Consider the following 23,173-nt stretch of genomic DNA (forward strand, 5'->3'; position numbering starts at 1 on the left):
TCGATCGTTCCAGAGGAGGGTGGCGATCAGGGTGTGCTGTGCATACAGAACGGTGTCGTTCCATGCGGCGATGATGGTTGCGGGGATCATTCCTCTCGACCATCTTGCGCCCCGGCTGGCGGAGGTGTATGTGACCCTTAGTGGTGCGGAGGAACCTGTTTCTCCGGCCATTAAGGCGGCGCTGGGCGCTGAAGCCAGGAGGATGGCGGTCGCTGCATGGAAGGAAGAGGAGATAAACTTAACAGGAGTAACGGGAGAAACAGGAGCGCGGGTTAGGGCAGCCATTGCTGATAGGTTGGATGAGTGGGTTGAAAGGCCGCACTCCATAGGTACGACCTTTCACACCACTCAGCTGATGACCGGACATGGTTGCTTCCCTGCATTCCTTTATAGAATAGGGAAGGCGATATCTCCGCAGTGCTTTCACTGCGGAGCAAATGAAGATGACGCTGACCACACCCTGGTCGACTGCCCTGCGTGGGTGAGTGAGCGGGATGATCTTGCTGGGGAATTGGGGGGGGTGCATTTCTCCCTCTCTGGCATACTCAGGGCATCCCTGGATGTGCCGGGGGGGTGGGATGCATTCCGGTCTTTCGCGGGACGTGTGATGAGAGCGAAAGAGAATGCTGAGAGAGAGAGAGAACGGGGGTTGCGTGCGGCGCCGCAGAGGAGACTTGCTCCTAGGCGGCCCCCCCGGGCGAGACTTCGCGTGCCTGGGGCGACGAATGGCTAACGGCTGTGCGTCGATTCCCCCTCATCGAATGGAGTTACTTGTAGATTGTACTGGAGTGCGAGAACTGTGTGTTAATACGGTGTGAGAGTGGTGTGGGCCTGACCGAAATATTGTTTTATTGTAAGGTCAGGCCAGGAGTGAGTGTGTAATCTGCGTCTCCAGTTGTAACTGTTGAGTGCGCCTAAGTATGAGAGATTGCGCCTCCGGGGAGGAAACTCTACTGTTGAGTGCGCTGGATGTAGGAGTGTGTATGTGTGTGTTGCGGGAGAAAGCGCGGAAAAAATTTCCGACCGGGCTTACTAGGGGAGAGGCACATAGGTAATTTGAATTGTACATACTGTGCGTTGCGCCTGCCTCTTCTCCTCGCGGGAGACTCTGCACCAGGTGGGTTTTTAGTCGGTAAGAATCCGACACTCCCTTGAGTACCGGACTCAAGGGGCCTATGAAGGTTTTCCCCCTGACGAAAAAAAAAAAAAAAAAAAAAAAAAAAGGGTTGCGTCAGGGTTGCGTCAGGGTTGCGTCAGGGTTGCGTCAGGGTTGCGTCAGGGTTGCAACCCTGCAGGGGGTTTTGCAACCTTGCAGGTTGTCATGGGTTTTGTAGGAGAATCTACTGCAAGGGGAAGATAGAAAATGGTATGGAGGGGCACAGATTATGCGCGTTGAATCCACACGCAGCTGAAGTGAAACTAATGTTTTTGAAATGAAAACTTCTTAAAGATCGTTGTGATTTGAAATCGATGAAACGCGCAGTCGATAAAAAGCAAGTGTTGAAACGAAAATGACGTACCAATATTGAAAAGAACCAAACATATACTTCTATAGAATTAAGCCTGCGAGAGAATGAGATAGAATACAGTTTACTGTGTTTCCTGTTATCGCGGTCCTTGTTTTGTGCGGTGTTTTGTAACCTTCCTACTCTTTTCTACTAAGCGATGTACATATGTGTGCTCATATCTATAATATATCGAATATCTATATTGCCTTGCTTTATACTTGTTTTGCTTGTCCGATCGTCCACGTGTGTATGTTGTACGTGAATATTTTTTTATATCACTAATCTTATTGAATTGTTAGATTTTATTCAAAGTATATAAATGATTTATCCATATAGATATATTTATTAATAGGTATCGAACAAGTAAACGGTTTAATATAGTTTTCTTTCCTCCTGCAAGTTTATCAAATATATAGCTACACATTGAATGTTATTGAAATATGCGTGAACCTGGTAAGAATAATCATGGAAAGAAGAAAAGAATAATAAAGGAAAAAGATTAGAATTCTGAGAATGAGTATAAAGAAAGGTGACACTAGCAACGTACCTGCGGTAAGAACAATAAATCGCTCCAAAAAATAGCAACAGAACAGCTGTTATAACAGGACGAAGTCCTAATAAAAAAAGGAGAAAGAGAGGAAGTATGAGGAAAGAAAAGTTCCTGTAAAATGTCAAAAAATACGCATTGTAAGGATAAATAAGAATCAAACATTGGTACATTAGATTATTTTAATTTTAGAAGATTTTTACAAATTACTGTGGGACAATGAATTTCGGTCATTTTTACAGATATCAGGAATAGAATGACGAGTCTTAAAAAAGCAATAAAAATCTATACAAATGGAGATATAAGATATATGCATAAATATACATATCTATGTTACGATAAAAAAAAACACACAGAAATGAATTCATTTTCTTTCAAAAAATATGTCCTAAAAAATTTTATCTTTGTTCAGATTATTTATTGAACTTTGTGACAGGAAAATCCGTAAAAAGACGCACCTTGATGTCACACGGCTCGATATTATGAAATATAACTGGTAGAGTACTAACTATGTATCTGCATTGTCATAGGTAGTGCTTGTTCGTATCCCCTAGATAACGACGAATTCGACAACCGACGACTAGGAGAGGCTAACGAAGTCGAAACTAGAAAATGAGAGCAAGCGATTCGTAAATTTGGAAAGAATTGCGGTGGCAACGTCGAACATTCTTGCCAAAGATGGAAAACTCTTTGTTAGGAAGGAAAAGATTGACACTCTTCCGCCAGCCGTCTGATAGCTCGGTTTAGTTGAAACTCTATACGAACTTATTTCAACTGTTAACTTGTACATTTCTTTAATGGTAAGAAGCGATATCGTCAGTGTTTTTGTTATTAGATTCTCTAGCAGTCTACTTTATATATTTGATTTGGTTATAATATTCTTTATTTGACCTCTTGTCTTTTCTTTTGTATTATATTTTATTGTATAGCTTTATTTGCGTTTATTCTTCTTCTTATTATTATTAATAATTAAATGTAATTTAATTTATCATTTTTTTATCTTTTATCACATTTTATCATTTTTAATTTATTATTTTTATATTATTTTATATTATTATTTCTCTTACATTATTTACTCTCGAACTACCTTTGACTTACTGTGAGCTCAACAGAGAGTATGAGTGTATTTCATTTTGTAATATAAAAAGTGTTAATTGTAAAATTAGTGATCAGTGTTTTCTACACCAGTCACGTAAGTTTTATCCATTAGTCTGTTACGTTCTTTTCTATTGAAATTTCGCAATATTTTGGGTCACCAAACGATAGCGAATGTTACAAAATTTCTCGATAAATATAAATACGTATCAGTGCTATTATCGCTAAAGCTCATTTGCCTTTTCGATAGATCTTAAAAAACGGAAATATATTTTTTTATTTGTAGAGCACTTTTGAATTGTTTAGTTTTTTCAATAGAGGGAGAGATCCTTCAGAAATAGATTATCGTTATAGAATATTACTTTTTACTATGTAAATATAATACCGATCAATCCTTTTTTATTTTTCAAATTCTTTATGTTACTTGATTTTATGATCGTTAAATTATTTTATACACTATTGACGAATTATTTATATTTCTTAAGAATAAACCGTTGTACTAACACTATTCGAGAGCTTACCCAAGTTTTGGGTAGTTTTCGCCATTCATTTGCCATTTTATGTTATACATACTCTTTTTTTTTGCCTCTACTTAAATAATTAAATTAAAAAAAATTTGTGTTTAATATATTTTTTTGTTTATAATTTATAATTTATGTCATATTTATTTTTATTTTTTGTTTTTTACTACGAGGGGGGAATCCATTGATTGAACAGGAAAGATTATGCCTAAATAAATCCCTTATAGCAATATTTTGAAAATTCTTTTCTTGCAAAATTCTTTTTACAAAACGAAAAAAAAAATATAATGTATATGAAATATTAAATGTTATGATATCAAGCGCACCACCATGCCAAATACATAAAAACGTATTCGTAAGAGGGTTGTTCCGTATTGCCTGGATTAATTTATGGATAGAGCAGTAGCCCGAAAAACGAAATATCCATGGTTCGAATCGTGGTCTAGTATGTTAAGCAGCCCAATTTTTTCCTAAACTTTACAATATATTTGATTTTTCTTATAAAGAAGTAAAAATATGTTATAAATAATCTCATGAACATAGTCATTATCTTTCCCTATAGATTGAACTCACAAGAAAATATTGTAGACTCTAGTATCAACTAATGTCTTCTTTAAAGAGAATCTATTTAAATTATTATGCAAATAGAATGCAGTTGCAGTTACGAGGAATAATTAAGACCAGAATCTGTTAGATAGTAAAAATAATAACCTTGTATAAAGCAGAAACGAATAATATAATTCTTTTAAAAAATATTTATTCTAAGCATTAATATATTAATTGTGATTCTTTCAGTAAAAGTATAAAATTATTTAACAGGAAAGAGAACACATTTATTTTAACAACGCTAAGAATGGTCCGACAATATTATCATTATGAGAGATTTTGCAAGACCGTCTTAATGCTTATTTACACTCGGAAGGAAACACAAACGTAAATATCCTATCAAAAAATTCAATGAAAAAATGCAATCTAATAATTAGAAATTTTAAAATCAGATAGGAATTAAATTCTATGACAAAAATTCCTTTCTTTTACAAAATATATGGCATAGCTTCGTTTCAGGTAATGAAAGACTTTACTGTTCATTGATTGAAAGAAAAAAATTACAGATTTTTAATTACTAATTTCTCCTTTGTACAGAATAAAAATGAAATGCTAGCGCAAAACTAATATACTTACATTAACAAGCTATAATCAAGATTAGAATATGTTGAAAAGTAAAACTAATATTCTTGTACTTGTAGAACAAAAAAATTATATTACTCTTGAAAAATATATATTCACAGAATTAATAAACTTATTCTTTCTACATAGGTGTTCAATCATTTTACTGGAAGAGAAAGCGCACTACTTTCTACAACGATAAGAAGTTTCTGACAATTCCACCAACATTAAAGATTTTGGAAGACAGTGCCCTTATTTTACTTACACTGGGAAAATCCTTATGCAGTAGTATTCCAATAAAAGAATTGAAGAAGAAGTGCATCCAAGTAATTGCTTATTTAAATAGCAAATTGGAAATACATTGTACTAGAAAATTTTTTATTAACGCAAATTGTATCTTCGAGCGTCGAAGCAGGTATGGAAAGACATTATTGTTTATTCACTTACAAGAAAATAATGTAAACTTGTATTAACTAATGTCTTCTTTAAAGAGAATCCATTTAAATTATTATGCGAATAGATTGCAGCTGCAGTTACGAGGAATAATCAAGACCAGAACCTATTAGATGGTAAAAATAATAACCTTATGTAAAAAAGAATCGATTATTGTAATTCTTTTAAAAAATGTTTATTTAAATGATAAGAAAACTTATTCTTTCTGCATAGATGATCAATCATTTTACTGGAAGAGAGAGCGCATTATTTTCAACAATGATAAGAAGAAGCCGACGATACTGAAATCATGAAAGATTTTGGAAGACATCGTCTTTTTTTATTTACACTTGAAAAAAATAATATGCATTATTATTTTATCAAAAGAATTAAAAAATGAATGCTTTTTTGTTATTTATAAATTATTTTTTACAATAGTTCTTATTAAACTATAATCTCTTGCAGTTTTTTGTCCAGTATTAGTATACATTTAAATTTCTGCTTCAGTTTTGGAGATTTCTGAAACCAATGCAGAGTAATGTAATGCCTACTACTGTAGTTATAAAAATTTATCTAAAAGAAAATATCTATCACAAACAAACACGGAACGTTGTAAGGCGTGTATGTTGTAAAAAAAAGTTTTTTGTTACGAAAAAGAAGTATAACTTCTTACGTGCGTAGATAAGTACACTTACTAGTTTTTTTTTATAAACAAAAAATTAGTTAGAGGAGTTACTTCTTTCTATAACATAATTGAATTTACAACACAAATACTTGTTGAAAATTATACATTTTCAGATTCTTGCAAACAAACATGAAATTTCGAAGAAAATAAAAAATAGAAAAATCTTAAGAAAATACCAAAAAATCCATTGGAGGTGCTGCTTCGAAGCAGTTTGTGACTCTTATAAATCGAATAAGTATAATATATTTTTTCGTGGAATTCGGTCTCTTTGGTCTGTGTATAGGTCTTCTGCAAATAAAATCAATCGTCTCGGTCAAAAATTATTCGTTACTATAAATTCCGCAATCTTTTCCGTATTTAGAAGGAGCAAATAATCCTAAAATGGTCTACAGCGCCTCGACGGTTACCGGTGACCTTACTTTAAATAATAGATAAAACAACATTACAAATTACTGTTTATCAGTTGTAAATAGAATTTTAACAAAATACGCATTCCATAATATATAAATAAATGTAGGCGTGGCAGACAAATCATGAGAAAAGCGACGACAGTCATCTTGTTAAGCTTTGTTCACAATAATGCATAATAGAAATTGGAAAAAAAAGAAAAGGCTAATTTTTACTGTCGAAATAAGATATAGATATCGGCGACCTCAGTGACACGCACACAGCGTCACTATTGTAGACTACTACACTACACAACTAAAAGAATAGGTATCTATGTGAAAATTCAATTTGCGTTTTTTAGCAAACAGCTGAATAAATACGTCAAGTATATGGCAAATGAATATTCTCATAGAGTACTATAAAGGTTCAAAAATTGTGAAAATCGGAGGGGGCCTACCTGATCATCCCCTAGTAAGATATGTACACCAAATTGCGAGTAGTATATTAAGTTCGCACAATAACAGTTAGCAGTTTACTACTTAAAATTTTTGAGATTGTGCTTACAGCATTAACACTACAACTATACGAACTAAGTTAGTCGAATTTATTGGTTCAAGTAAAGCTAGTTTCTATTATTTGTATATTTTTGTAATATAAATATGTTTAATTGTTGGTATATTTTTAGCAACATTTTGTTAAGCCTGAATGGACATTGAATAGATACCTAAAAAAATATTAAAAAGTTTGTATTTATTATTATTTATTTTAATTTTAATAAATTTATATACTAGTCAAAAATATTAGTTTAAATGAAGCGAGTCGCTATTATTAATTTTTTTTACAGTATACATATTTTTAATATTAATTATGCATTTTTATAACAATATTTTTAACTTGAAATTAAATAAAAGTTAAAAAATATGTAAATAAACATTAATTTATATTTTATTTTTAATTTTTTTTCCAATATATGTGGTAAATTTAGTTCTTGCGTTGTAGGTGTGATTACCATTTTTCTTCGTTATGAATTTTTTTCATTACATGCAAGCGTTTTAAAGCAGTCATTAAAGTGCCACTTAACGCTTTAAAAAACTCTGAAATCGCTTGAAGTGAATTTTCATTGAGTAAATTTTGCAATTTTAAATTTTTTAATTTTTTTATCTATCTGAGACGTTCTTTGTCTTTCACTTTAAAATTATTCTTTTAGAAGCGTTTAAACAGAATATTAAGAAATTCAACCCGTTCAGACTGAATCTCTTTCAACAATACAGATGTTACCGCTTAAGCTCGAAAGCTGTTAATGTACACATTATCTAATTAATCTACAGAATTATTGATTGGCTACGTTAACTTGCGGAATGAAGACTTTTTCATTATTTACCTACTTAATGTACCCATTAAAGTATGTGTGCTCATCGTAAAAAACAAAGTGCTATGTACTTAAAAAAAAAGAACAATTTTTCGATTAAACTAGTAAGTAAGCATAATTTTTGTAAATGTTAATGAAGATACGATTATATTTATTTCTTCATATAAATAAAAAACACACACAAACTCATCATAGAAACAATATAAAATTTTCGTCGCTTATATATACTCATTTTCTCTCCTATTACATTTTCTTATTTCTTTACATTCTTAATCGAAGTTTCTTGATCATTCCCGACCATAAAAATTCGAGAATCTTCCATACTTCCGGATCGAGAATATTCGGGAGGTTTTTATAGGACCACACATGAAGCGATGTCGCATGACAAACAAAACACTTTCGTACGCAACAAAAGAGTCATATTTAGTTTCTTATTATAGCTATATTTTCTTACACATATAAACACTATTCATTCTTTCATTTGACAAAATAAATTCAATATTTATACAAATTTATCATATGTTTTAAAAATTAATTTGGTTAATTTTAATAATATTTTATACTGTTTGATTCTTTCTATTATAGTTTTTTAATTGATTGATGATTAATTCTATCAAGTAATTTGTTAATTCTATGATTGTGTTGATTTGATTGTTTAGATGTCGAAAAATAAATAAATAATATTATGTTAATTTAAGAGTACACAAACATTGCTGTTGTTCCAAAAGACGTCTTATTATCGCTTTAACATAGTAGGTAAACTATCATTACCTAGTAGATACTGTACAGACTATCTAAATAATTAGCAGATTACCTAGATAATTTGTGAAATTAAATAATTTTCAATATTCTAACGGATCGATCACTCTTGTTAATCTGCACATACCTAAGTAATCTGCAAAATAACTGATTTTTGCACTTTAGTAGAAACATATACATTTCAAAAGATACTCGACTTTAGAGTCTAAACTTACTAGCATTGAAGCTGCTTTCTTGTATCATAGTAGCGAGTTGTAGGATTTAAGTATTTCAAGTACTATACGTCTATTCTTACATTTACGCAGCTCTTTTTATTCACGAATTTTTTTTTACTCGAAAAATTATATCTTTAGTAGTGTTATAGATCGTTTTCTATTTTTATCTGCTACGATCGAAAGTTCCGTCGTCGATGGCAATTGTTAGCTCTTTGTTAGTTTCCTAAGCCAAAGAGTCTTGTGGGCGTCAGTATCACTATCCAATGAGGAACAAAGTTCACAAATCCTGAAAACTGATTCGTTGTGGAAGGGAAATAACTGGTCAAGGAAGTGGGGGCTAAATAGGTTTATAAAGAGGATCACGAAGCGAAGCGAGTCATTTTCGTTTGTACTATTGAATCTTACGTTTATGTTTTTCCTTAATAAGTCTGTATCTGCTTTAGGTTAAGTCAGTGTATTTTTCTTAAGATTGATTTAACGTAAAAGAATAAATTTCAAGATAATCGAATTAAGGAGAATAAATTTTAGTAAAATTAGTTTTTTTTTTCCGCTACTAGATTCATATTATTCTTATTGATAGAAAGTGTGTTAAAGAGCCAAATTCCAGGAGCTACTACACAAAATGGTAAGAATCTTACTTTAATTCTTAATATGTTACGTACGGCGCTCAGTTCTTTCAGGACCCGCATATTTTTAGATGCTATTTTGTGTATAATAACATCACTCAATTAAAAAATGATGCAATTATCACTAACAATAAGTTCATTTTCGTCTATTATCAAATAACAGTCAACTTTGACTTTCATTTTCTTTAATTCTATGCTCGTCATTTTGCTATTATTTTAGATTTTGGTGATAATTCATACATTAATAAATCTTATTTTAAATTATCATTAAAAAAACTGAAAATATAATGTATTCTTAAAAAACTATTTTCCTTACAAATTGAAACACGATTTTTGAAATAACAAAATGCTGTACAGCTTTATAAGTAACAATACAGAGCTACCCATTTAATGGCTATCATAACTGATTTATACGCTCTGGGAATATCGACATTAATTTTTTCTTCGCTAATTTGTTAGGAGAATATACGAGACTTCGTTACTTTGATAAAGTTACTAAAAAATTTATTTTTATTTCCTAAATCATCGTTTGAGTCTAAGAAACCAAAAACGAGATATACGCGATATGTTAACATTGTGATAGAGTTCTAACCCATTTCCAACTTTAACTACCTTCTTACCTCCTCTATCGTCTATTGTCTATGAATTTTTGCATATCAATTTAAGCATTTTTATTTCTTTTCAGCTTTTTTTTCCTTAACTTTGTCTTTCTTTGAAATCCCTACTCCGCTTAATCGTAGAAGACAATAGATCGCGTATGTGCCGCTCTGTTTTCGGAAACGCCTTTATTTTTTGTGTTCTTTTTTCGTTTTCCTTTAATATTTTTTGTTCAAATGAAGAAAACATGAAAAATGTGTATTACATTTAAACAATTAATTAATAGAAGTCCTGTATTTAATATAATAATACAACTGCAATGTGATTATCCGTTTCTCTATATTTAAAATAACTCGAAAACGTTCTTTTTTTGTATTTTTTCAAATCGAAAGACAAGATAAATATATGAGTCATACTAGGTAAAAACTTAATTTTATGTTTTATTTATATAATTTAAATTTATTAAAATTTTTTTTATTTAGTTCATTATCCTAATTAATAAATAGGAAGTTTGTTTAATATATATATTAATTTAATTGGTTTTTATCTTGCGCAGAAAATAAAATTATTAAAATAGTATCTTAGAGAAATTTGGACGGGAGAAATTCTTTTGAACGTTATTTAATATCGTTCCAAAAAAATATATATAAATAAAATAATGTTCAAAAGAACTTCTAACCCGTCCAAATTTCCTAAGAGACCTATTTTTACAATTAGACATATATTTATAAAATAAAAATATATAATAATAATAATTATATAATTTTATAACGTGATAGAATTTTACTAAAAACCTAGAATCTCATTTTCGTCTATTATCAAATAACAGTCAACTTTGACTTTCATTTTCTTTAATTCTATGCTCGTCATTTTGCTATTATTTTAGATTTTGGTGATAATTCATACATTAATAAATCTTATTTTAAATTATCATTAAAAAAAACTGAAAATAATGTATTCTTAAAAAACTATTTTCCTTACAAATTGAAACACGATTTTTGAAATAACAAAATGCTGTACAGCTTTATAAGTAACAATACAGAGCTACCCATTTAATGGCTATCATAACTGATTTATACGCTCTGGGAATATCGACATTAATTTTTTCTTCGCTAATTTGTTAGGAGAATATACGAGACTTCGTTACTTTGATAAAGTTACTAAAAAATTTATTTTTATTTCCCTAAATCATCGTTTGAGTCTAAGAAACCTTAAAGAGATATACGCGATATGTTAACATTGTGATAGAGTTCTAACCCATTTCCAACTTTAACTACCTTCTTACCTCCTCTATCGTCTATTGTCTATGAATTTTTGCATATCAATTTAAGCATTTTTATTTCTTTTCAGCTTTTTTTTCCTTAACTTTGTCTTTCTTTGAAATCCCTACTCCGCTTAATCGTAGAAGACAATAGATCGCGTATGTGCCGCTCTGTTTTCGGAAACGCCTTTATTTTTTTGTTCTTTTTTTCGTTTTCCTTTAATATTTTTTGTTCAAATGAAGAAAACATGAAAAATGTGTATTACATTTAAACAATTAATTAATAGAAGTCCTGTATTTAATATAATAATACAACTGCAATGTGATTATCCGTTTCTCTATATTTAAAATAACTCGAAAACGTTCTTTTTTTTGTATTTTTTCAAATCGAAAGACAAGATAAATATATGAGTCATACTAGGTAGAAAAACTTAATTTTATGTTTTATTTTATATAATTTAAATTTATTAAAATTTTTTTATTTAGTTCATTATCCTAATTAATAAATAGGAAGTTTGTTTAATAATATATATTAATTTAATTGGTTTTTATCTTGCGCAGAAAAAAAATTATAAATAAGTATCTTAGAAAATTTGGACTGGTTAGAAATTCTTTTTGAACGTTATTTTAATATCGTTCCAAAAAAATATATAATAAAATAATGTTCAAAAAGAACTTCTAACCCGTCCAAATTTCCTAAGAGACCTATTTTTACAATTATACATTATTTATATAAATATTAAATATAGATATATAATATATAATTTATAACTGTATAGAACTTTTACTAAAAACCTAGAATCTGACGGCTAATTAACTTAACCCATTCAAGACGGCGATTTTTTTCGAACACGGTCCCGAGAAGGAAACTTCTTGTTGTTGCTTATGTCTTTAATATTGTTCATTTTTAATAAAAAAACTTGTTTATTATGGATATCACCCAATTTATAAGTGAATTCTCATAAATAAGGTGATAGCACACAGTGGGTGCTCCTCTCGCTTCTCAGAATATATTTATTGCAAAGAGCAGATTAAACACCAATTGCAATGTATGTTAGAATAAAAATACATTATGATTTGAAAAAGACTTATTTTAAAAGTAGTTAGATAATATTAAATAGTTATTTCGCTTTCAGTAATAAAGAACAGAATATAATACACAGAAAGTTCTTAAGAAATGATAGAAAGTCAAAAAAATTAATTAAATAATGAAAAAAACAATATGAAGAAAAAATAATAACAGTAAAGTAAGTTTTAACTAAAAAATCTCATATATTGGGATCCGAATGATAATTTGAATTTAAATAATTGTCGGTATTGGAAAATCTCACCTCTTGGGAACCGAAAAGTCATAATCAATGTCTCGACAATTAGAAACTTAATTATTTTTCAAAACCGGAAAATCTCATTTATTGAGAACCGAAAAGTCGTAAACAAGGCTTAGACAAAATAAAATTAATTGATAAAAAAACTCATTTATTGAGGGCCGACAAGTATTAATTTTTTAACAAAAAAGTCTTATTTATCGAGAGCCGAAAGGTAAAATTTATTACGAGAAATTTAGGCCAGAAGAGTTTTTTTTTCTCTTTGGCATTCCACGAAATACGTTGAACATTTCGTCAATTTGAAATTCATTTATAAGAAATAGTTCGTTGTATATTTACTTTAAGCAGTCAAGGAGAGTGAACAAAAACTTTTCCGTATTTCCTGGTACTGTGCTTTTGCTACGCGTTACTTGTAAACGAACAAAGCAAATTAAACAGCAGTTGGCAATGAACTAAAGAAAAAAAAAGTAAGCTGACGAAATCTAGAGAAGTATTACGCTTCTGTTTTCGCTAACGAATATTCCATTTGAAGAAGAAAAAATTTAGCTTATAAACTATCTCCTTGTTTTGGTAAATAGGCAAAAACGCCGAGGACAAACGAAAAAAAGTTAGAATAATACTAACTAATCTCGTTTAAACCGGATTAAGCTAAATAAGGAAACAGAAAAACTGACTTCACATTTAGAGGAGATAATATTTCGCAATATTGTAAGAAGAAACTATTATTGAACTTGTTATTAACCTTAACCAACAACCAACGGCGTAATTACTCTGTTTAAAATTTATAGGGTATTTAAAAAACTTTGTCAATATAACTATTAAAGACCTTGGCAAGGTACATTTGAAATTTAACGTTGAATTAAATTAAGGCTGAGTTAAAACTAAGTTTAAAATTATATTATTTATTTCATTATATTATTTAAAATAAATTAAATCAACTATGTTCTCGTCGCCACCTAAAAGTATTACTAGAACCAGGGTGTTAAAAAGACAAAATCCAAACGTAGAGACTTTCGAACATCGTGCTTCTTCTGATACCCAAAACAAAATGTAACCACGGAGGGGGTTACCAACGAAAAAGTGATAGCGTAAACGAGCTTGGTCATTCGGAGAATTTTTTATCGCTAGCGAGGTAGAGGGAGTCGCGACTTACTACCTAGTTTTGTTATAAATACACGATTTCAAATATAAACGAATATAAACGATAATATAACGAAAATAATTTTTTGAAAGATATCTAAAGGTAATAAAGTAGTGTAACTCAGTAATGAAAATGAAAATTTTGTAAAGAAAAACAGGATATTTATAATATTTTAATATAATCACCATACACATTACTTTAAATCTTACTATTTCATTTTAAACCTTACGTTTTACTTTAAATCTCGCCTTATACTTTAAATCTTGCTTCTTATCTTAAAACCTTGCTTTCTATCTGTTCCTTTGTTGCCTATATATAACATATATCCTCTCTATTATCTTTTTTTTTTCATCATCGGTTTCGGTTCGCGAATATTCGAGAGGATCCGATACGACAACATATCAGGTGAAAATTTCAATCGCCACCATTTTACAACATAGCACACTCTTACGCAACAAAGGGTTATATTTAGTTTCTACTTTCTATTTTCTTATACATATTATAATAAAAAAAACTTGTGTGTGTACTTGTGTACGCACGTAAGAAGTTATACTTCTTTGGCATACCAAAGCCAGTATAACCTCAATAACCTCAAGAATAACTTCAAAAAAAATAACTTTAAAAAAAAAAATTATTTTTAATATTTTATTATTATAATATTATCATTATTGATTTTCATTGTAATTTTTTATTTTTCTTATTTATTTTTATTAATGTTATTATTATATATTATTATTATTGCGGAAATAAAATAAAAAATGAGATGAACGCCTAGAACTTTACATTTGCAGATTTGAATTTTAAATAATTCCGTTACAAATAGGTGGTCGTTAAGTGTTTTCGTACGTGAGGCTATTTAAAGAACGGTTTTTGATTATATTAATCCCTGAGATTGCTTTAACTGATTATATTAATCATTGAGTTGGCTTTAACTGATTATATTTATCATTTGAGTGGTCAGAGAAACGGAACAAGCTCGACAATGAGCAAACTGAGATGACTTTCTGGTGAGCACGTCGTAACCGTTTGAGAATTTCAGCTGTACTCGCTGCCGGAAAAGCCGGCGTTACGATGAGTCTTCAATATTTGCTGGGAAAAGAGGCGTGTCTTCATCGCGCGACTACTGTCGCGTGGCGCCGTTCGATTGGAATGCTTATTCCCAAACAATTATTATTATTGTTATTAATTTTCTTTTACATAGAATATAGTTGATAAAGAAACCTGTTTCCCTTCCTTGCTTGATGACCGATAATATCCGCTAATGGAAGCTTATTATTTTTCTTTTTTATTATATATTGTATTAATTTATTTATTTTTTTAATTTTATAAATGTATATATATATATATAGCGTGAAAAGGTAAAAAAGGGGCGTATTGGAAGTATGGGAAGATAAGCAACTAATTATTATTATTTATTTATTTAACAAAAAAAAGAAAGGAAACATATTTATTTATACATGTGTATATATATATATATATATAAGAAAGAATAAATAAATATCAAAATATGGATATCAGTCCTCACTAAATATAAGGGAGATATATCGAATTATTTTATGCGTCAACGGCCATGGCGCGGTGATAGAACTACTTCCCGTTCGATAATTTAAGTCAAGCAGCGCTGACAAGGGGATCTTACACTGGGACCCCCACAGATCTTAACGAGCTTTGGTATATTAGTAGTATACTTTTAGGGTGTTATCGTGGTATAGGGTTTTTCAAAATGCCTAGCCATTTTTGAGAAAAAAGGTTTTAAAGTCTTGATTTTTGTTTTATATATGTTTATATTATCTTAATTTCGACCGTGTATTAATTGGCGTGATAGCGTCATTAGTATCGTTCTCGCTTCTCGCTCCGTTAGTCAGTGTTCGATTCTTCGTGGAGGAAGATTTTTAATAATTTTTTCTATCTGTTTTTAAATTTTTTTTTTCATATTTCTTAATTTTTAAATATATACAGGAAAGAGAAAATTATTTATTACAAAAAATTAGAAATAATAAATTTTTTAACATCTTGCGCAAATAATAAAGGAAAATTGATTACTTGAATTACAGTTAACATTTTATTTTTTAACAGGTATATAAAAATAGATCTCTTCAATATACTAACAAATAACATTCGTATATTCTAATCATTAACAATTTCATGTATAATTTTTTATATGTATGAGTTTTAAACATTTATTTTACATCTATTATTATTTAATAGACGTAGGTTCCAGAGTGATAGTTATTGTAAAAGCATTCAAAACATAAATTTTTTCACACATCTCGCGCAATTAATGAAAGATGACTTGTTACATAAACAACGATTTTTTAAAAGATCTATTGGAAAACAAACCTGATGAACGTTTAAAAATATTCTCTTTCATTTGGTTTTAATAAGGCATGAACTTAATATTTATCTACATGAAATTGTTAATGATTAAAATATATCGAATGTTATTTGTTAGTATATTAAGGATTTATCTATTTTTATACCTGTTAAAAAATAAAATGTTAACTGTAATTCAAGTAATCAATTTTTCTTTATTATTTGTGAAAGATGTGAAAAATTTATTATTTATAATTTTTTTATAATAAATAATTTTTTCTTTCCTGTATATTTTTAAAAATTAAAAAATATGAAAAAATAATTTGAAAACAGACAGAAAAAAATTATTTAAAAAAACTTCCTCTATAAAGGATCGAACACTAACTACCGCCACGAAAAGCGAGAACGCTACTAGATACGCTAGCGCGCTACTTGAAAGACGGTCGAAATTAAGATAATATAAACATATATAAAAAAAAAATCAAAACTTTAAAACCTTTTTTCTCAAAAATTGCTAGGCATTTTGAAAAAACCCTTTACCACGATAAAACCCTAAAAGTATACTACTAATATACCAAAGCTCGTTAAGATCTGTGGGGGTCCCAGTGTAAGGTCCCCTTGTGAGTACGATTAGTATTTGAATTAGTGACCCGCTTGAGAAAAAAAAGAGGAAGAAGAAGACAAAGACGAATTCATGCCGTAAATTTGAAATCGCTTTGCCGCGCATCGTAAATACCGACAAACTTCGTGGTGTCGTTTTTATTGACGCTCGGAGAAATATCATTCATCACATTTTCCCAAAGGCGCCAAAAGAATTATAACTTCAATAAATTTAACATTCTCAACAAATTTAATTTGTAAATACATGTTTAGGAAATAATATTCCGATCGTAAAGAAGCTATACATTAGTTAGTTGATGATACCGCTTGAGACGATTTCTCAAACATTATCCAGGATTGCCGACAGGTAAACGAAACCAATGCAAAATTTTGTTTTTCTGTATTCTACAGATACTATTAATTTAAAAGCAGTTTTACCTTGACGTCTACTTTACTCAGTATAACTGATTATATAATAGCTCATTACTACTATTGCACACCTGGATTGCAATCCGTCTTTTTCGCTAAGAAAGAAATTGCACACACAGTATGAAATCGGTCTCGAATTGGTTGAATAATTTTTAACAAGTCCATTCAGTTTTCTCTACTTTCTGTTCCGTACCACAACATAATATAATCTTAATACATAATCAGTAATAGAATCGCATGCTATTCTGCCTATTAAACCGTATTTGGTTCTTTACTTGGATTATAAACTTTGAAATTGAGTCGTCCGCGACACGGTATCCTACCTCCATTAATGGATATATTCTGCCCTGGAAGAAAAGTTCCCTTCAATTTTTGGGGAAAGTAATCGATGGGATGTTGCACTTAGTACAACGTGTCAGCATTTGAAAAACTATTTTTGTTATTAGAAAATGTAAATATTATATAGATTCTCGAAACCTATATACAATTGCGGCTCATGGTTTACGAAAAAATTGGTGTTTCAATGATGGGGTTAGCTTACTAATACTGGTTAATTCTTACCCTCCTAACTAACTCTATAATTATTAGTAATCCAAAAATTTTTCTTAATCCACATGTTGTGACATTAGGCCACTTTCCGTTTTTTTCCCTTTTTAACACTTAGCCGACCGCGCGAACCATAACGAACTGTATTGCTTTCACCGTGCCTGGGCAAGCTAAACTACGCTGTCCACCGCCGCGCATTTTTCGTAAGTAACGCGGACTGGTATACATTATTTGAAATAAACGAAGTCTGAAAAATATTTAACAAGAAGTGTTTAATTATATTTTACGGTAACAATTTTGAATAACTATTTTACATATTGTTTATACAAAACATGAAATTGAAATATATGTAACAATTATTCTGTAGGTCGTTTAAAAAGTATAATTTTCTAGTTTGAAAATTAAGATAATCAAAGATGACTAAAGATAAATACCACGTTCCAAACATAAAATAAAAATTAATAACGCATTTAATATTTTTTACAGTGCGATTCCGTTCAAAGCATGCCAATTTATACAATGGCACATTACAATAGTTGCATACATACCGTGTATATCCAATATTGTTGTTAGCATTGTAATTCTACTTCGTCGGTTAGAGTATAATTATTTCCACCATAAAAATTTTAATAATTATTGTTTTTTAAAATGTTGGGATAGTCTAGTCGTTGGGTCATATTTCAGTGCTCGTTTTGTTCTTCCATTCGCGTTCGAATATTATGCCTTTCGGTGTCTAAAATTAGAATTTCGTGTTTTTCTATCAATGCTATTGTACTTTCAGTAAAAATACTTTCTATGTCATTATTATTTTATTTTTTTCTTTAACTAAAAATAAATTAAAAAGAGCAGCATTATAAAAATAGGGCATTGCTTTTTTTTGTCCATTCGTGATTTTTCGAAAATATTGTAATAAGACATAAATTGATCTGTTTTGGAGTTTTAGTGATTGTGATAGAACATTTCATTTTCACAAATAGCAATATCACACATTTAATTCCAAAATTATAATATAAAAGTTACCAGGTGTAACTACAATCTCTTACATTTCTTACATACATACTAACAAACGCGCTGAACGCCACTAAAAATAAAATACGTTCCAAGCCCCAGCTGGCCCAGGACCGTACATACATGGCGATAGCTCAGGGTATTATATTATTTTCCCAACAATCTGCACGATCAACTCCTTTCATATATTTGTTGTATTCCACAACAGATTTAGGTTCTGTTCTTTCATCTGACTAATGTGAAATGTTTAGCATTTATGCCGAATGAATGGGAGACATTGCTCTTACTGTTCGCTTTTCTTTGCTTGCCACACTTGTGAAAGAACTTTTCGCATTTCTCGAAAATTGGTTTTATTTCTTTTAATGTAATGTTTTTAAATTTTGAGGAAACCGCTATTTGATCGTATTTCTTCGTAAACTCTTATCTTTTCTGTATAAAGAATTCAGCTGTGTGTACGTTATTGTAATAAGTCTATGTAAATATAATGATGGAATTCTACATAAGATTAGGATCTAAAATTACAAATATATTCCTGACATTTCATCGCACAGCATCCGGATTCTATATTTCACTAACTTTTCAGGATTATATGCGTGAAAGATAATCTTTCTTGCCAAGGAATTATGCCTTCATCCGGGTGATATTTCGCTTTCGGTATATACACTTTGGAATTTTTATTATAAATAATATCAAATTCTCTAATTTTAAATAGTTTGTCTGATTTCTTATGCAATAAATCATTAAAAAAATGTTACATTTTCATATCTCCATTAATCTATTGCGGACTTTTATTTAGGGAATATTGAAGTTTCTACATATGAAAAAAGTGGATCATATAATTCATGTTTCTTTTTGTCTTTTTTTCAACACGATAATTAAACTTAGAAACTTTTCACTGGTTGAAGTCTAATAAGACTTGCTGGTATGTGCGAAGTGGATTTAGAATCAAGCGCTCGAGTTCAGCTCGCAGTGGCGCAGTAGCAGCAGAATTTTTTAGCCCATGGTAAAATGTATTGTCTTGAGTAGGTGATACTATAAAAAGGCTTTCGAGGCTTGTAACTCGCGATAATGCGACGTAGGCAAGTTGTTGTTGATGAGATTTTTCATAAAAATATAAACAGTCTGATCGAATGCTCCACCCTGAGATTTGTGGATAGTCATGGTACAAGTAGGCGTCAGTTGAAAGTAATTTCTATTTGAAGTGACAGTTCGATTATTGTTGAGATGAATAGAGGCATTGCGTCGACCAATAGTGACCAAGTTTTTGGATATGTTTCTGTCATGCATATATTTTGCGGCCAGTTATCTCTTCTTTTGACCAATTCTAGAGCTGCCAGCGAATTTTAACAAAAGTCGTTTAACATTTCCAATGTTTGCATTTTCCTCTGGAGGGACAGCTTCGTATTTTTCAATAAGTTTTAAACAACCGTAAGTTCCATTAGATTATCCATCGACTACATCTACGTTCTTTGTAATGATGTATGGCATATCAACCACTAGAGTCAGTTCGTATGACAAACCACATGTATAGAGTATCAACATTTTATAAAGTTTCTGCCGAACAAACCCTAATTTTTCTGCGCTGTAGCATCCGACGAATGTGTCATTCGCAATGGAGACTAATCTATCTTCTGCCCTGTTGAGTATACTCAAATTATATTATTCACTGTGTGATTCCTCCGAAAGAGTCTCACACCATACGGAAAAGATTATCTGCCTGTTCTTTCGTGACAAATCTTGACTCAATTAATCTCTGCGCGTCGGCTTCCAATTTCTCACCGTGGCCAATTTTAGTGAGTATACGAGAGAAAATTGCACTCGATTGCCTCGAGACTTGAGTCAATTGATAAAATTTATGGCCTTGCCAAAGCATTGAAATAGCTAGAGACAATTTAATTTGTTTAAATATCGAAGTCGCACGGATTGGCAGCAACTGTCGCAAATCTCCAACTAAAAATATGTCTTTTCCACCGAAGGCTCGATCGTAATCTCTTCCGTTGTCTGCTTCAATCTGGCAACGATTGATGTAAAAGTTCTGCTGCCATCATGCTAATTTCATCGATAATAATGCAACGTACGTACTTGAGCGACGTTCGAAATTGTTGGACAACCTTATTACAGCGGTAAATTTTTGCCAATGAAAATTTTCAATGTAGTGTAAATAGTCAGACCATTAATTGCAACAGCTGCTTTGCCTGCTTCACATGTGGCGCATGTGATATATCCATTACAGTATCCATCGGTTTTGGTAAATCCGAACGGTTATGCTTTTACCTAATGACGCTCAAACGTAGTTTGTCGTTTTTATTGTAAAATTGCAATAATTTTGTTGTCTACGAGTTTATTGAAATGAATCGCATATGTGACGGGATCTTCATTTATAAGCGTAGCTTTTGAATTGTAGTGAAGAGTGGCCAAGGTATCATCGTTGATCTTAACACCGTCATTATTCAGCTTGTAAAGTAATTTCATTAAGTTTGACCAACCATTCTCGTTTTCACTCTTTAATAAAAAAAATGTTAGTTTTCCAACCTGTTTTATCATTGCAAAACAGATTTTTTTTACGCGCTGCCCAATAATATGCTGAATTTGGAATATGAGATAAAAACGCCAAATTGTTTTTAATACAATTATTTATATAGGTAGACTCTACTTGCGCTCTTGTTTGTGCTGTATCTTTGCCGATGAATTTGAAAGCTACTTGCAAGGTATCACGTGTACGTATTCGCAGAATTTTCATGGCCATAAACAGTAAATGCGTGGAAGTAACTCCTCGCTGATCGACCTGCCGTAATTCACTCGTCGCCATAATAAATGGGGTAACTCTTATCTCTTCCTTAAAGGTTCTGAATTGTCCAAGGTAGATCAATGGAAATGAAAGCTATTCACAATTTTCATCAAATAAAATACACTTAGGTAAGGTATTCTCACCAGGAGCAAGGCAGAGATATTTATTTTCATTCCAAAGTAAAGTTTGCTGTTGTGCTGTTAAGCTTTCTGCAATTTCAATTACTTCACTGAATTCATCACGATCTATCTGATCTATAGGGGGATATTCAGCATTAAGCAACGACTCAACGACTGTGATTTCATAAAATTTTTAAAGGTCTTAAATAATTAAATATTCGAGCCAAATTTTTAAAATGCGTTTTTTGACTTACCCATTAGATAACTGGATTTGTGTATTTTTTTACGCGGAATGGGAATTGATTGCATAGTCATCGTCAAGATCACGTGGAAGAGTTTTGATCATATTTTCTACGGATACTGGTACGTTGATTACCTGCCCAGAATTCCATACTGACCATTTCCGTGTCGAAGTCTCCTGATGGTCATAAATGGCAATCGTTGCGAGATGAGACGCTCCGAAATTAAGTCAAGTTCAGGCAAGTGAGGTGTGTGTGTGGCTTCGATGTATATTTAAAGCCATTAAACTTTGATAATGTCGGAATATTATTTTTACTAAAAATGAGTGCTAAATGACACGTTGCGCAGACGGAAGCAGTTTCAAAATTGACATCTGGAAATTCAGCTGAGAAAAGTTCTTTTGCACGTAGAGATAGTCTTTTCATAATATTTTCGTGCCATAGACGATCGCAAACGCTGCATACTGCACCAAAATTATTTTCCAAAAATTTGGTTTTAAACTCATCATTAGCGGTGCTGAGTTTTTAATAATCGTGATACTGACAAACCGTCCAGTTATTTGCAACATGTTCCACTTGTTGAACATCTCCTCTAATCAGTCTTTCTTGTTCGGCATCGGCAAGGCGCAGGTGAATTTCTGCAGGGCCTGTATTAGAAAAAGACGCTGTTGATTTAGACGAAGCAGGAGATAATGGCAACGATGACAATCGTAAAGTTGCGTGACTGACAACTAGATTTGGTAAAGCAGTAATTGGGTCGGCCGTTGATGTTTGTGAGAGAATTGTGCTCGCAGCACGTGCCAGAAAATCCCTGCTGTGTTGAGTTGAATAATGCGCAATTTTTTTCGGCTATACTTCTCCAATTTTTAATTTTTCCTCACGTTTCTTTTGCCTTCACGATAATTTCGCAAATATTCTGCTCTGTATTTACCCATCTCTCCAAATCACAAAATCATGAAAATTTAACTAGCTTGGTAAATGTTTACAAATTAGAAATATTAGAAAAAAAACAAATTACCCGTGTAACTAAATAGTTTTTCTTTTTAATCGAGAAAACTTTTTTAATCACAATTAAAAGTATTATATTGACAGCCACAGGAATTAACCTCAACATATGAAAAAGATACGCACTAAATTTTATTCGAATATTTCCACGTATTACTTACTCGCATTTGTTTAAGAATGATGAACTTTGTCAGATGCTTAACAGTAAATATAATTATTAACACTTTGACGTCTGGGGGTTTCAAAAAAATTTCTTCACTTGGCGCCGGCAGCGCTACTTTGGATTTTTTACTTGGCACCGGCAGCGTTACTTTGGATTACTTCGTTTACGACCGGCTGTTCTTGAAAGTAGACCGGTATGAAGGCCAAAATTTCGACTTTTTCTCATGAAATTTTTAAATATGAAAATAAAATGCGATCGTTTCGAAATTTCTACATATTTTTATAGTTGTAGTATAATCTTATTTAATTATACATGAAGAAGAAGAAGG

At 31.1% G+C, this 23,173-nt stretch overlaps 1 protein-coding gene across 1 annotated transcript; it reads left to right on the forward strand.

The window, feature by feature from the left end:
- Window positions 1-73: 73 nt before the first annotated feature.
- Window positions 74-21,311, forward strand: LOC122520481. The gene is made up of 2 exons (XM_043640541.1): window positions 74-481; window positions 21,174-21,311. Exons 1-2 carry the CDS (start codon window positions 74-76, stop codon window positions 21,309-21,311), a joined length of 546 nt encoding a protein of 181 aa, XP_043496476.1.
- Window positions 21,312-23,173: the final 1,862 nt, after the last annotated feature.

This window comes from Polistes fuscatus, unplaced genomic scaffold (assembly GCF_010416935.1).
Source record: "Polistes fuscatus isolate 324 unplaced genomic scaffold, CU_Pfus_HIC Scaffold37, whole genome shotgun sequence".
Lineage (NCBI taxonomy): Eukaryota > Metazoa > Arthropoda > Insecta > Hymenoptera > Vespidae > Polistes > Polistes fuscatus.